This window comes from Pithys albifrons, chromosome 1, assembly GCF_047495875.1.
Source record: "Pithys albifrons albifrons isolate INPA30051 chromosome 1, PitAlb_v1, whole genome shotgun sequence".
Classification (NCBI taxonomy): domain Eukaryota; kingdom Metazoa; phylum Chordata; class Aves; order Passeriformes; family Thamnophilidae; genus Pithys; species Pithys albifrons.
In genome coordinates this window covers 9,164,197-9,180,410 of record NC_092458.1, presented here as the reverse complement: position 1 = coordinate 9,180,410, position 16,214 = coordinate 9,164,197, and the positions used below count along the sequence as shown (strand labels likewise).

The window sequence follows — 16,214 nt, the reverse complement described above, 5'->3', positions numbered from 1 at the left end:
AAGTTTCTGGAACTCTCAGGCTTGGTGCTGTGACCACTTCCCTGGAGAGCGTGTTCCAGTGCCCAACCACTCTCTGGGTAAAGAACCTCTTTCTAATATCCAACCTAAACCTCCTCTGACACAATGTCAGGCCATTCCCTCAGGTTCAGTCACTGGTCACCACAGAGAGAAGACTAATGTTGGTCCCTCCTCTACCTCTCATGAGGAAGTTGTAACTGCAGTGAGGTCTCCCCTCAGTTTCCTCTTCTCCAGGCTGAACAGACCAAGTGACCTCAGCCTCTTCTAATATGTCCATTGCTTCTGGTCCTGTCACTGGACACCTCTGACAAAAGCCCAGCTCTGTCCTCTTTGCAGCTTCCCTTCAGGTGTTTATACATAGGGATGAGATTTGTTTCCTCCCCCCTCAAAACCTCCTGTATTTCAGGCTGAACGGTCCCAGCTTTGGCTGGCAGATTTTCAGCCATCTCCAGGAAAGCAGGGATTCATCACAAGGAACTATGACTTGGGAAAAAAACCACTGATATCTCCAAACACACTCCCACCTCCTCCTTCTTCCCAGTTTTTATGCTGACCATGATGTCTTACAGTATGGGATATCCTCGTGGTCAACTAGGGTCAGCCATCCTGGTGGATGCTCTCTCAACTTCTTGTGCACCCCTAGTCTGCTTGTTGGCAGGGCAGTGTGAGAAGAAAAGGTTTTGACACTGTGTTAAGCAAGACTCAGCAGCAACTAAAACATCCCTGTTATCAAAATCGTTTCCAGCATCAATCCAAAACACAGCCCCATAATACCTGCTGTGAAGAAAAAAACTCTACCCCAGCCAAAATCAGTACACTCTCAGCCTTCCCTCACAGGAGGGATGCTCCACTTCTTTAACCACCTTAGTGGCCCTTCACTGGACTTCCTTCAGCTTGCCTGTGTCTCTCCTGACTAGGCAGCCCAGAACTGGACACAGCACTCTCAGTGTGACGTCACCAGACCAAACGGAGGGGAAGGATCACCTCCCTCAGCCTGCAGGCAACACTCATAAGGTAGCCCAGGATTTGTCTGGAAAAGGCTTGTTTGCCTTCTTCCACTTTAATAGTGGCATGCTGCTGCTTCTCTCAGTTCAAATATGAGATGGATGCTTTGTGGCAATACAAGGCTTTGTATGGCACTGTTAGATGGAAGATGACTGGCAAGGGTGCTGGGAGATTAAGGTGTTCTTTCCAGCTACCCTCCAGGTTGTATGTCTTTGTTCCCTCTTTTTTTTTTAATAAAACAGTCTATCACAAACAATACAACTGGGACATGACTAAATGAAAAATTCCCTCCTTGACCCCACGGCTCACAATTGGCACCATGATTCTTTACAAGGTATCCAAACACTTCTGAATAACACCATTTATTGAAAACGTTTTGGAAATACATTTTGCACTTTAAAGACAATCTTAGGAAATTCTTCACTTTTCACAAACCCATAGCCAGTGTCTCTCATTGGGGAAGACATACAGTGACATCAATTCTGTCAATAGTAGCTATTTCTAAGGCACGCATTTAGAAAAGTACTTTAGAAAAGTACTGCCATAGGAATACATAATATATTTTGTTATGACTAGAGCTTCTTTTAGTGAAGAAATAAATTGGCTGTGTAACCTGAGATTTTCTAGAGCAATGCGAAGCTCTCAAACTTGCTGTTTTACAAAGGTGTAAGAAGAGACACAGTGCTTTTTATTTTTGTGCAGCTTTTTAATTTTTGATGAATTAAGAAAGTCATTTTGCCCCAAACCAAACCAAAACACAACACTCAAAATTCAGAATTTTTCTTTATAAGGAAAGTGTGTTCCAGGCATCTGTAGCCTGTCAGTTACATAGCTCAGGCCCAGCTTCTATGACAAATCTGATGATGTCCCACTGCTAATGGAATCCAGCCTTATACCCAGTACAGCATCCCTTGCCTTCCTCTTCCATCTCAGTGATTCAGGCTCCAGTCCTGGCTTTGCAGGGCTGCCTGCAGTTGTCATGCAGTGGAAAAACTTAAGGTTTCTAAATTGAAACACATCATTGTATTCTACTGGGGAATAAGTGCTGTGACAATAGAGTGGTCACTGGATGCAGGAAAACAAGGATGAACTGTACTTAATTGGCTTTATACTCACTCACTGAAATTAACTGTGTTGCACAGCTGGATACCAGAAAACACTCCAGGTTTGTGACTGGATCTTCTACAACTTTCACACAAGTGTTTAATATGAGTGTATCTACCTTCTCTCTTAAAAATCCAAATACAAAACCACTTTCTAATATAATTTCTGTAATTTTGTAGGTCGGAATTACGTTCAGTATTATCAGACTGCCAGGAGAAATAGAGCAAATGAACTTATATGGAGTCAAATCACTTAGAAGAGCAAAGTGAAAAAATGTGTATCTAATATTAATTATTATAATCACAAAGAGCTGAAATACAGCAATAATTTTTCATTTGTACATATTGAACAGCAACAAAAGTAAAAAACAAAAATATGTATATACAAGCTTAATAGGGAAACAAACCTGCAAGAGTTTTCTACTGCTCAAGAATAAGACAATTTTCCCTTAAATGCTTTAGTGCTTTCCCTCTCATTCCCAAGAACTAATGCGTTTTGTCTTCCTGTTCTAAGGCAAACTGAAATCAGTCAAGTCTTTCTTCAAATCAAGAACAGCTGTGAACTAGTGAATACATATTCACCTGAGATCACTCTGAAATATAGGACAAGAACAATAATGATTAACAGCTGAGGTGCACAACTGTTTTGTAACTTTTAAAGAGAAACAGCATTTACACAGAACGGGTGTTGCTACAGGACAGTAAACCTGTCATCTGTAACGAGAATTATTGAAAAAAGTAGAGGAGAAAACAGTATGAGAACTGTAAGCAGCTTATTCTTCTACTTTCTTCTATTCAATATTGTCCTGTTCCCAAGTTTCTGTAACATAAAAAGAGGAAGAGGAAGGAAGAATAAATGTAAAAAAATGAATGATTAAAAATATTTCTTCTGTAACTCAGTTTATTTCATGCTTAAGTAATTTTCACTCAAATCTGTTGACTGACTTCAAAGTAGTCCTACAGTAAATATTACAAGTAGATTCATTTCATCTGGTTCAAACAGCATAAAACAAAACCACAAAGTATAGTCTACATGTGCACCCAGCTCTGATTAATAGGTAGAATTAACCATGACATAAAAATAAATGAGCCAATGCTTTTATCCTTTTATATTTGGATTTAATTATTAAATCCTTTCTAGAGTAATTCTGTTGAATACAATTGGTATCCACTAGTGACACGTTCAAACAAAATCAAGTTGACTGCTGACAACTATTAAAAGCATCACAAACACACATTCATACAAGCCCTGAACAAGTCAGAGCTGCAACAGTATATAGAGAAATACCATTGATAAATTCCATTCAGGAAAGTAAGGACAAAGCTAAAGGGGCTGTCCTGTACTTCGTGCTGGTCTCAAGAAACAGAACCATTGTGGTGTGTGAAGGTGGGAAGGATCCAGGCAAGAGAGAAAAGGAACATTCTGCCTGCTTATTTTTAGGTTATTTTAGGTCATGCATCAGTACTTTATTTACATGTACCAGGTCATGAAATCATTTAACATTCTGTTCTCCACTCTCATGATTTCAAGATGGATTATTTTTAACATGTAGTACATGAGAGGGAAAAAGAAATAAATTGAAAATCACAGAAGAAATCCAAGCTGCAGCTAAGAACTGAACTCCAATTTCTAGCCTCTCATGCCAGCACTTTAATCAGGAGACCATCAGGCAGAAATGCATCATTCATGTGTAGCCTTAATTGTCTGTTTGGCACAGCTGCTTAATGACTACACCACGTGAGAGGAATAAAATCAGAGGGGAAAGTTGTGTCCTGCTTATAGAAGTGCGCAGAAATACTAACAAGCATGAATCAGAGTGCCATACCAGCCAAAACTCTGATGAATCTGCACAGGAAAAATAGAGTAAGGCTGAGTTTCAAGCCTGGATCTTGCAGAGATCAGGTGTGTCATAGGAAATACAACCTCCAAAGTGAAAGGAAATTTATGACTACAGGTGAATCAACGAACAATCTAAGATCACTTTGGCAAAGCCTATGGCAAACAAAGCTATAATTTTTTAAAACTTCAATACGTCTTCAAACAGTAACACAAATTGGCTTTGTATAGCATGCTACACATAAGACATACCCAAACCACTTAGCAGACTTTAATACCACAATTGCAGAGTTAAGCAGCAGAAGAGGAAAACAATTAAGTGCTACAGGCAAGAAAGAAGACATAAGCTCTCAGATGGGATTTGAAACAACAGGGAGAATTAAGTTAACTTTGTCTGCTGTTTTAAATCTAGAAGAAGTAAGTACCATAAAGCAGTATCAAAATGATTCAGTTTACCTCAACAGCATCATCCATTTCTGTGATCTCATACAATCATTTCAGCTTGTGTCAGGATTAGAAAACTCTTTTTCGGGAGAGCTGTCGTCACTCAGGTCACTGTAGCTGTCACTGTTAGAAGCAATAAGCATTCAGAAGGATCTAAACCAAATATTTTATTTCAAACCCTCCAACCCATGATGCATATGATCAACACTTTCCTCAAATGCAACCCATTTCCAGAAAAATTCTTTAAGCTCAGGTTTAACACATGGTATTTTAGAATAACTTTGTCTAAAGGAATGGCCTTAAGTTTGGAGTTTAAGACCTAACAAGAAAAAATACTCTACCTGAGTACATTCTACAGTTTGCTGGTGCTGTGTGTCTACAATCATGACTAACAACATGGAGAATAACAGGTATTCAGACCAAGAATAAAAGGTATTTCTCCTTTACAATAATAATTGTTTTGACCAAAGAAAAAGTTAAGACAACTTGATTTAGTCAGAATTCTTCAACTCACACTTAAGTTACAATTCTTGCCCTTCCAGTCTGAACATAAATCCTTTTCATTGCACCAAGCAATATCCTGACAGTTTTTCCCAAGGTTTTACCCCCTTTTGCTGTTTCCTGAGCGAAGCAGACTGGTTTTCACACAACAAACAGCCATGCAAGTGATTGCTTTATAAGTGGCCAGAACAAGAAAATAGTGAAGAACAGGAATCACCGCAGTGACTGAGAGAAATAAGTGCCCACCATCATTTTCAGTCAGCTGTGATGTGTATTAGGTCTCCAGGTTTATCTTATAGAATCATAGAATCAACTAGGCTGAAAAAGACCTCTGAGATCATCAAGTCCAACCTTAGGCCTAACACCACTTTGCCTACTAGATCATGGCACTAAGTGCCACATCTAGTTTCTTCTTAAATGCCTCTAGGGACAGTGAATCCACCACCTCCGTGGCAGCCCATTCCAATGTCTGATCATTCTCTGTAAAAAATTTCTTCCTAACATCTAACTTAAACCTGCCATGGCACAGCTTCTTGGTCTTCTGCTAGCTGCCTGGGAGAAGTGACCAACCACTACCTCACTACAACCTCCTTTTTCAATAAGGTCTCCCCTGAGCCTCCTTTTCTCCAAGCTGAACAACTCCAGCTTCCTTAGTCTCTCCTCACAGGACTTGTGCTCCAGTTCCTTCACCAGCCTCACTGGCCTTCCCTGGACTCAATCCAGCACCTCAATATCCTTCCTAAATTGACAGGCCCAGAACTCGACACAGTACTCAAGGTGCTGCCTCACTAGTGCCAAGTACAGGGGAAGAGTCACCTCCCTGGTCCTGCTGGCCACACTATTCCCATTACAGGCCAGGATGCCATTGGCCTTCTTGGCCACCTGGGCACACTGATGGCTTACGGTCAGCCTGTTGTCAATCAAAACCCCCAGGTCCCTTTCTGCCTGGCTGCCCTCCAGCCACTCTGTTCCCAGCCTGTGGTGCTGCAGGGGGGTGTTGTGGCCAAAGTGCAGGACCCAGCACTTGGCCTTGTTAAACATCATACCACTGGATTCAGCCCATCTATCCACCCTGTCCAGACCCCTCTGCAGAGTCCTCCTACCCTTCAGCAGATCAGCACTCCCACCCAACTTGGTATAATCTGCAAATTTCCTAATGGGGGACTCAATCCCTTCATCCAGATCATCAATAAAGACATTAAACTGTACTGGGCCCAACACAGATCCCTGGGGGACACCGCTGGTGACCAACTGCCGGCTGGACACAGCCCCATTCACCAGCACTCTCTGGGCCTGGCCACCCAGCCAGCTCCTAACCCAGCAGAGAGTGCCCCTGTCCAAGCTGTGGGCCACCAGGTTTTCCAGGAGTATGCTATGGGAGACAGTGTCAAAGGCTTTGCTGAAGTCCAGGTAGACACATTCACAGCCTTCCCCTCATCCACAAGGCAGATCACCTGGTCATAGAAGGAGATCAGGTTGGTCAGGCAGGACCTGCCCCTCCTAAATCCATGCTGGCTGGGTCTGATCCCCATCTGTCCTGTAGGTGCCGTGTCTTAACTCTAAATGCACTTCAGAAGTGCCTCCAGCCTCAACCTCCCCCTACTATACTTCATTTCTAAATTCAGTTTTCCCAAGATCAGAAGCCAGGAAAGGGAGCCCAGAGAACTGACAATCACATTTGAGCAGCAGTAATTCTGGTCAGTCCCATGACACTTCAGAGCATAAGTTATGGTTAACATAGTACAGGCAGGGATCTCAGATCTCACACTGTGACAGCTTTGGGTACTAACTCCACAACAAGCCACTGGCACACCTGTCTTGTCACATCTCACTCTTACATATACACCTTCATCCCCCAGTCAACAGGACCTCAGTCACACCATGCTCCCCACCTTGGGGCATGATCTCCTCCTAAGACATCAAGCACATAAGCAGTCCATGACCCACCTAGACACAGCCTCATCAGTGGATCCCCACTGACTGCCTGCTGGGTAGTGCTTCAAGGGGAGCTATGTAGCCTCACAGCTGGAAATCTTTGATCAAGACTCCTATGTGGAGCAGTGAACAAACTGCACTCAGCAATACTAGTGCTTGTTATCGGGCACTGCTTTGTAGCCTGAATTTCATCACCTTTTCCTTGAGTGAAAAGAAAACCCAAGAAAGAACAGGTAAAAAACCAGCCATTTTAATAGCATGGGACAGGAGGAATAGCATCAGCAGTCATCTCATTTAATTTCAACCTCTGACTCTTAAGAAAGCCTTCCACAGTTACAGCAAGTCACTGTACCAAATTTTGCATATATATTCTGACTATCCTAACATCAAGACTTTGCCTACAGCATTCTACCCTTTCTTTGCATGACACACATGCTGCTGATGTGGTTCTTATAAAGAGCGTGTCGTATCAGGCTAGTTTGAAATGCTCAATTTGATTATTTCACCAGCTTGCAATCAATTACACAGTTCAAGTGAGGAAAGTGTTGTTAACAGTATGATCAAGCATGCCAGATGCACACAGACAAACACAACACCACCGACACGGTACTTACTTTTTTCTGAAAGTACCCATGGAAACATGGAACAAAAATTCAGTATTATTAAAACAGTTTTGTATTTTCACATCACAGCAAAATAGCAAATATCGTCCATAGAACAGAGAGTAAAACTGTGATTGCAGAGAGCTGTATAATCTTATGACTGCCCTGATTTAAGCCCAAAGCCTTCAGAGACCTTTTTTTTTTTAAATTAGCTCTGCTGCCCAATGACAGTCACAGCTGAAAAACATGCCAGAGCTCTGGATACAACACAACATGGGAGTCAGATGCTTAAGTAAAAATGCCCAGGGACCAACAAGGTGAGTGGAGAACTGCCCACCTTCATGTCTTGAAGGCATTTAGGTGCTGATCCTCACCCAGCACTCTCATCCTAGGTCCTTCCCCACTCAGTGACACAGGTTTTAGAGCCATTTGCCCATAGAAGCAGTCACAATGCACTGGATGCTTCTGTCATTTCCCCTGACTTGCCACACCAACTTCTCAAGCCTGTTTCCAGTTTGCAAAAGGTAAGAGTCATTTAGCTCCCCTCTAGCCCAGAGGCTAAAACACTTATTCAGCTGATGACAGTTTTGTTCCTGTTCCCACACTGCCCAATTTCAGTACAGGATTTGACACTACATCCCAGAGAAGGGCTCTCGTCACAACTTTCTTGACTTCTGCAGTAGCCCCTCACAACCTCCCCTACTTTAAGGATGTTCTGTAGGGTGTTAGTCAGTTTTATTGCACACAAGCAGGCCACACAGGCAAGAAAGGTAGGGGAAATATCCAGGTAAGGATCAACCCTTTGCCTTCCAACTCAGGTAACTGTGAGTATCGTGGTTTCAGCTGCTTGAATCATGTCTCTAAGCACACCTAGAAACTGTGGCATCATGTTAACAACTTGAACTCCAAGAAAACCTCAACTTCGAGAGTTAAGCTGACAGTGGGCTTGAAATCCACCAGGGACTCCTGAATCTTGGTATATTTACACCTGTGTGTTACAGTTTCCAACCCACACTGGTGTCCAGTTTGTGAGATTTACTCTGATGTGAACTGTATTCAACTCATGCGTAATCTGAAAAAAAAAACTTCAGGTAGTACTAGCCACAAATGAGTCATCACCTCTGTTTGGAATAAATGTATACCTCCTTTCAAATTACACTGAGTTGCTACACAGATACTAAACACAAAACCCAAATGGATGCTTTGTGCTCACACTTGACAATATTATGTAATCTTACTTAAATCTGCTGGCTATGAAAGTGGGGGTGGTGAGAAATCAAACAAGCCCAGCTTTCCTTTACTAATTTCTTTTTCACACTGAGGCAGCCACTGAAAAAAATATGCTTACATTTACCTCAGCAAGTTTTTTCTCCATTTGTGTACAAATTAATTAATACTTTTCCTGGGCAGTGACTGGACACCCATTTCATCTGGTTTATGACAGTTCTTACAACAGTGGACTCCAGCAAAAAGAGCTACTGAGCGGATCTCAGGCCACCAGATAACAAGATATAACTCTGGCAGTTGTATTTTTTTTTATCAGTCACTTCAGTTTTTAAGATGAAGAATTTTGGTCACTTTGATCCTTACACCCAATCTAGCTGCAGTTAATGGAAATACATTCACTGCACAGTAAATATTAACCAGTATCTAGCTGGTATCTCCCTTTGCAGTTAACTAATGTGGAACACCTTAAGTTAACGTGGAACACATACTAGTACCCAGCTGGCATTTCACTTTGCAATGAACTGCAACTTATTTCCTGACTTGAGCAACGAAAATATTCTCTGATGAGAAACTACATTACAGGGTTTTGTTTAGAAGTTCACTCATCCTTAGATCCCTGTCTTCTCAAGATGTAAGCAATAAAAAGAGCTGTACTCTGCATATGCTCCATTATTATCAAATTAATGCCTGTTGCAGATCTCACTCTTCTACTGAGAGAAGCATCATCAGCCCTCTGCTATGCATCAGTCTAAAGCATGGAAGGAAGTAAGATGAGAAGATTCCCTATAGGTATGGTATAGAAGGCAGCTAATTGCTGAGGCCACATGACATGAAGATGGAATGCACCACCCACCTCAGCTGCAAAATCACCAGAATTAAGACTCAGTGTCAAATTTAAACCTACATTTTTCAAACAGCTGCTCAAAAGCACCGTACTGCCTGCTTTCAATGTTCTTATTAAGAAACCCAGGCAACTGCAGAATGGGTACTCCCTGAACATTCTGTTTGTTTCACTTGTAAAATTCAGATCAACATTCTTTAGAAACCAAGTATTTGACAGTTTCAAAGGAGCTTTTTTTCCATTCATTTTTGATGTACAATTGGCAAAAAACTCCTTTTCCAGAAACGTAAGCAATTTAAACAATTGTTACAGTAATGTTATGCCCTGCAAAGGCAGGAGCCAAGCTAAGTGCATTTCTTCCTCAGTGCAAATTAAAGATAAATGTAATTAGATTTAGTACAGGCTGTGGTTGCTTAAAACAAGCAATTGTTTAGCTTTTGAGAACCCAGCAAAAGGAAATCTGTCAATTATCATAATTTATTTTCCCCCAAAATGCTGAATTATTAAAGCTATTATAGTCACTAAAACATTACTCAGAATAAATGCATATTTGATTGTGCAATGGTTATAATTGCAGTCACACAGATTCAGTGCCTATTTTTATAAATATTATGTGGTCTAATAAATTATATATATCATGTATTATGATAGTCATCATTATACAATTCTGTGCTTCCAGAAAACATTTTTTCATTAAGGAATCCCTCAGCATATACCCAAGACTCCCCAGTCCCAACCTGCCAGACATCTGCACTCACATAACTGGACTTAGAGTAACATCTTCATCTGAGATAGTTACTACCAGCTTCTTACAGTCAATGGGGAGAAACAGCATTTGCAGTGTATAATGCATATGTGACCTATGTAACAATTATAATGAGCTGCTTGTTTCCTTGAAGTGCATTTTCACTTAACGACTACAGAAAAAGACTTGAGGTGACTAGCTCAGAAGGGTCTTCACTGTAAACACTTAAATGACAAAGTAACTGACATAAATAACCATTACTAAGTGCCACTACGGTTAAGAGAGAATTTCCTTTAAAACTTTTCCATAGCTTTCTTTAAGAGCTCTGAGGATAACAACAGGTCTTTGCTGCCCCAACCATCCTCACCTGGGGTCTTCCCCAGTGGTGACTGTCCCTGGAGCCAGACCCCCTTGCCTTGTCTGGAGACTGTGGTACTGACTCCTGCTGGTGAGGACACTCTCCCTACTAGGACAGCTGCCACCCCTGGCCCCTGGATTGTCATCTTTTGTGGAGCAGTCCCTTTCTTGCTGCTCCCTTGATAGTCTTCAAATCACAACATTTCCTTCACTTTAATCTGATATGTCTGGATTTGGCCAGTGGCAGATGCTGTGCCAGATGTGTTCTTGATACATGCCTTCTCTGTCTCTCACACACCAGAATATGTCACACAGGTTGTTTTCTGTTCTGTTCACAGGTGCTTACCCAAATTTTCCTCCACAGCTGATTTGGGAGACAGTTGGACCATGTTAGTACAGTAAGCACCATATGGACAAACATTCTAAGGTTTCTGTTAGTTTTTTTAATACATCACTCCTGTCCCTCTAGCCACTTTTGTTCCGTGTCTCTGAACACAACTCATAAGTCATCTTTTATTAATAACCTGCCTAGAAGAGAGCATATGTGTGGCTCAGCTTCGCGAACGAAATTTGGGAAGGGCTCTCCCAATGGGGGTGTGCCCTTCCAGCCTGCCCAGTGAGTTTTTTAGGTGAGGCACACCCTTTAACCCCTGAGGTTCATCTGCCACAGCCGAGCGAGCTTGGACGGTGACAGCGAAGTCCTCAGGACTAGAATCTACAGACCCCGCTATTCCCAGCAGGTCTCCCATCCAAGTACTAAATGGGGTTGACCCCGCTTTGCTTCTGAGATCTGACAGGATCAGGTGTCAGGGCAGCGTTTAACTGCCTGTTACTCAAGAGAGTATTCTGTGACTAGATGGCATTGGATTGGTGCCTCACATTAGAATATTCACGAATGATCTGCAGAAATTTCTTTTGGCAGGAGTCATAGTTTCCCACACTTTCTCACCTAGGAACAACTCTCCCTTCCTACATTTTCTCCCATCTACTGGACATTCCTGTTGAAATTAATTAAATTATTTAGCTTTTTAACCTCTCTTCCCAATATGTCATTTTATTCAGCACAGATTTCCAAATTCCCTAAATACTTTTATGTTATTTCTTTGTTCTGAATAGTGCTTTTAGCTCTTATTTAAACAACATTATTTGCAAATATAATTAATGCACTCTGCCTTACTCTTGCAGGTCATTAATAAAGGTGCTGGTTGAGGAGGAAGAAGAAATAAAGCCTGATGATGCTGAACTTGCTACAGGAAGGAAACCCAAACAAAAACAGCAAACCAAAGCAAACCAGCAACACGGCTCTATTGTACACCAGTGATTTGCAACCCATATTACACTGTTCCCAAAGGTAAGCCAGCTTTTTTTTTTTTTCCAAATGAAACTATGTAAGACTCAGTAAAAGCCAACAACATTACATGTAAGTTCCCTCTTCTTCCACAAGTTTTCTATTAAAACCTTTTGTTTTCTTTTACAAAGGAGTGTATTTGTGGGTACTGTATGCTTTGAGTGCTTTGAGAGTTTCAGGTGGTTCCGGTTTTCTCTGTCCTTGAAAATGAAACATAAACTGGAAGCCTCTCACCTCCCTCACTTCTATATGAAATGGTGACTTCAATATTTCCATGGAAAGATGTGGAAAAGGTCATCATCTAAAACCATTCAAAAGGAAATGAAGTGCATGGCTTTGTTTGATGGTTGGGCATTCATGCCATAAAGCACGAGAGGCTGAAACCACAAAGGCAGCTTGGGTGCCGAACCACCTTCATGTGACCAAGTAATACCTCATCACTGGGTTATTCTGACCCTTTGCTCAGTTCTTGACTGTCTCTGTACACACCAAAGCTTCTGGGAACTAAGTTTCGCCCAGAGAATGCATTCCAGTCTCAAACTGCCTACGTGTGTCTGTGTCTGTGTCTCTACCAGACCAGGCCTCATAAAATTTTTAGAGAAGGCTTATTCACTTATATATATTTAGGACACTCTTCTGGGAGTTGTAATGCATCTTTAAATTTACTATTAGCTTTGCTCAGAAGCTAGGGCTGCTGTCCAGGTGTCGGATGTTCTAAAACTGCACCCTAATTATGGGGCTGCTAAATGTTTTGGGGTAATGGCTTCCTGTTAAGACTCTCATGCTGAAGTACATATTTCCTTTTGTCTCAGGACTTCATCATTAACTCTCCTTTTAGTGTTTATACTAGCCTAGTTTAGGTAATCTGCTCAACTTGCTGGTCTCCGCAGATTTTCTTTCAGGTTACACCTTTGCTCTCGTCATCGGCGTGACTACAGCTCACACAGGCGGTGCTGGATGAGGTGTGCAGGAAATCCTTTCCTCAGATTTGTTTCAGCCTTGCTATGACATGCCTTAGCTTTCCAGTGAAATCACTAGCATTCTGAGGTTTAAAGGTTTACATTGGAAAGTCTTTCCACTCAGCAGTGGGATATGTTAATACAAGTGGGTGTGCTGTAATTAGCACTGAAATTCCCTTCTGAAGATTCTTCTCTGCAAAATACTCCTCTGTTAGCCTCCAAATGTTTTTATATTCCAGTGTTCTGTCTCAAGACACAGGGGTTTTGCTTGATTGCTGTAAATGGTAAAATCTATAATTTTATCTATAAGTTTGGGGGTACGAATTTTTGTCTTCGCTAAATGCTTAAAGGTTTGTTTGGAGTTTATTGTATGAACATGAAGCAAAAGAGCTGTGCATACTTTTTTAATTATTAATTCAAACAAGTCTAAGTGTGGCACATTCACTAATTGCTGAAAATGAAAGTCAACATTAGATAGCACAGTTGCTATAGTGCCAAGAGATGTACATTAGCAGGACACAGGCAGATCACTCATTAAGAAAAAAGGTAATTTTTCTTTCACTCAGAGAGATAAATAGGTTTACTCATGGAATGAAGTAGTATAAGAAAGGATATTGGGACCTGGGAAACAAGCTAAGTGTGAGGCAGAGTATCCACAAAGAGGGAGAGACTGAAGACCACTGTCCTGAAAGACTCTCCCTTGCCAAGCACCACAGAAATCTGACCTGCATCTTGCATCAGCCCAGACTTTAAAAGGTAGCTGACATTATGGCCACTAATAACAATGACAGACTAAAGTAACAGGAGTATTTCAATCAAGCTGTAGTTTGCATATCAGAAATTCATTCTCTTTGTATGTACATCATTGCACAACTGGGCAATGTGAACAAAGATGAAATGCATTTATAAAGCCAACTGATATACCCGTAAGGAGCCCAGCAGGCTACCAAAACAGATTGCTCTGGTCTGGTTTGGCTGTTTTCCATTACTACTCAAACCTGAAACAAATTTCTATTTCTCAGCTTAAAAAAGGACCTCATTTTAATAGAGCGTAACACTTGGGGGTGGGAGGGAAGCCCAACCCAAAACCCCCATAAGTTTGGTGCCTTGTTTAGAGGAAAGACAATATGCCAGAGTTGGATCAGCTCAGCATTATTATCCAGTCTTTTTTTTTTCATTTTTGTTATTGTGCCCTAGGCTTCCTTCTGACCTCCTTATTATTTGTACTATAATGAAATTGTAACTGTTATTAGTATCATTGAAATAACAAGAATTAGTTAACACTAGTTAAAAAACATTGCTATATTCAATAAACCAAAACCTCTGGGTCCAACAGAACTAGGATAAAGAATTTTAGTTTGGCTGAACCATCCAATTTTGATCTAGATCCAAACTCTTCTGTAAGTCTAAAGATATCCCAACTGATTTGTTTCAGGCCTGTCTCTGAAAGACAGTATTTATTATTGAGCTATGGCAAAATAAAAATCAGTATTTTCTTTGTTGTTTCTAACATCATTCAAATACAACCAGGTAAGAATTTCACTTCATTGCTTGATCCTCTAGCAAATCTCCTTCCCTGTGAAGCTACTGTCAGTGGAAGTCAACACAGGAGGCCACAAACTTCAGGTGAATTTACTAAAGGTTTTTTTTTAGTTCCTTCCCATTATGATGTGGAGTACTAACTTTAGTCCTAATAGCCTCTGAAAAGGGGGAAGACAGATTATTTTACACCAGGGTTTACGATAGGCAGACACAGAAACAAATGAATACATGAAGAACTCCTCTTCTGGACTTCTGAATTGAAGGATGGGATAGTCACTCCAAAAATGTGACTGGCAAACTGCAGGCAAGTAACAAAGAAATATTACCTTGGAGACAATTTACATCCACGCTGCAGGTATGCATTGAGTGTCCCAGTTGCTGCTAACAACAGTCCAAGGTATGGAGGTGAAGGTTTCATAGGTCTTGAGGAAAATTCTGGGTGGAACTGAACTCCCACAAAGTATGGGTGATCTACAAGATAGATGTCAAAGAAAATTACACAATGTAGGAAGAACATAGTAGAACAACTTCAAGGAAAAAAAGTTTATTGAAGATTCCAGACAAGTGTCCAGAAGCCAGATCAGCATTGTTAATTTAAGGGTTTGGCAGCAGAAACTTAACTTTTTTCCACAGAAAGCTACTGACAACAGAGGCAAAAGGTTAGTAAGGCAAATTAAGGAACAATCCTCCTGTGATTCACAAAAGCTGAATAAACCTGTACCTACATGGGCATGGGCAGCCAGGGGGGAGGGCAGAGGAACAATTACGAAGTTTACAATTATCATGTTAATTTCATAGTATTTTGGTTTCCAATATGTATCTATGTACATATATCCAGGACAATATGGTGCTTCATCTTCTCTTACATCTTCAGCTCTTTGTTCCTCAGAGCACCTTTTTACCACTGCTCCTGCTTCCCCTCTGTCTTCTTCAAAGGGTAAAAAAGAATGGTTTTGTACTCTTCTATGCAAAGCACCTGTTCCCTCTCTGAATATTGTTTTAAAGAAGCCAACATTAACCACTTCTTGTGCCAGGACATCGGACAAAACAGATCTTCTCTGGTTCTACATTTTCCTAAATATTCCCTACCATTCAAGGAATTTCTCTGCAGCACAGAGTAGGTGGCAACAAGAAATTAGAGTTTTTCTTCCAGGAAGATAAAACTATATAGGCTAGTATACTGCTCTTCTCTGCTGCTATATGTTTAAGAGAAGCTGGATCCCATAACTTCAATGACAGAGCACTAAATAGTTCCAAAGCTTCAAAGCTTTGCCTAAGCTATCTGGTGTACCTTTATTTCTGTGCTTCTGCTCCAACCCACCCTACTCCCTATGACTGTTTTTCTTTAGAAACCAGAGTCTCCTTGCAGCCCTCTGTGAAATAATCCCCGGGTTTACTGCTGTTTTTCTTCTTTTCACAGTAACACCCAATTTAAAAATTCCATCTCATTTATTTCATGATGCTCTCGGTAGAAGCTGTTCCATGCAGGACAGACAAAGTAGCCTCTGAACACCAGCATGTGTAACAGAGGCCACCTGCCAGGAACAAACTAACCTGAAAATACCCATCACTATTAGTGGTTTATGAATTCTCATGTATCCTTTGCTCTCTGATTACTCCATATGGTGAAGTTGCTTGACATTGTTAAGTAGGTGTCTATATTCCAAACATGGTTCAAAATTACAGCATTCAACATCCCATGAGTATATGAAATGAATTCTCAGGAGCACCATGCCACAAATAGCACTCC

The 16,214-nt window shown here is 41.1% G+C and overlaps 1 protein-coding gene across 2 annotated transcripts in view; it reads right to left on the bottom strand.

The window, feature by feature from the left end:
* Positions 1 to 1,787: 1,787 nt before the first annotated feature.
* Positions 1,788 to 16,214, bottom strand: part of CTPS2 (CTP synthase 2) — a 71,560-nt gene continuing 57,133 nt past the window's right edge. For both annotated transcript variants that reach the window (XM_071557321.1, XM_071557410.1), the window contains exons 17-19: positions 14,791 to 14,935; positions 4,420 to 4,530; positions 1,788 to 2,946 (exon numbers count right to left, since the gene is read on the bottom strand). In XM_071557321.1, the coding sequence (XP_071413422.1) occupies positions 4,461 to 4,530; positions 14,791 to 14,935 (215 nt within the window). In that variant the 3' untranslated portion in view covers positions 1,788 to 2,946; positions 4,420 to 4,460. The remainder of the gene's footprint in view (positions 2,947 to 4,419; positions 4,531 to 14,790; positions 14,936 to 16,214) is intronic.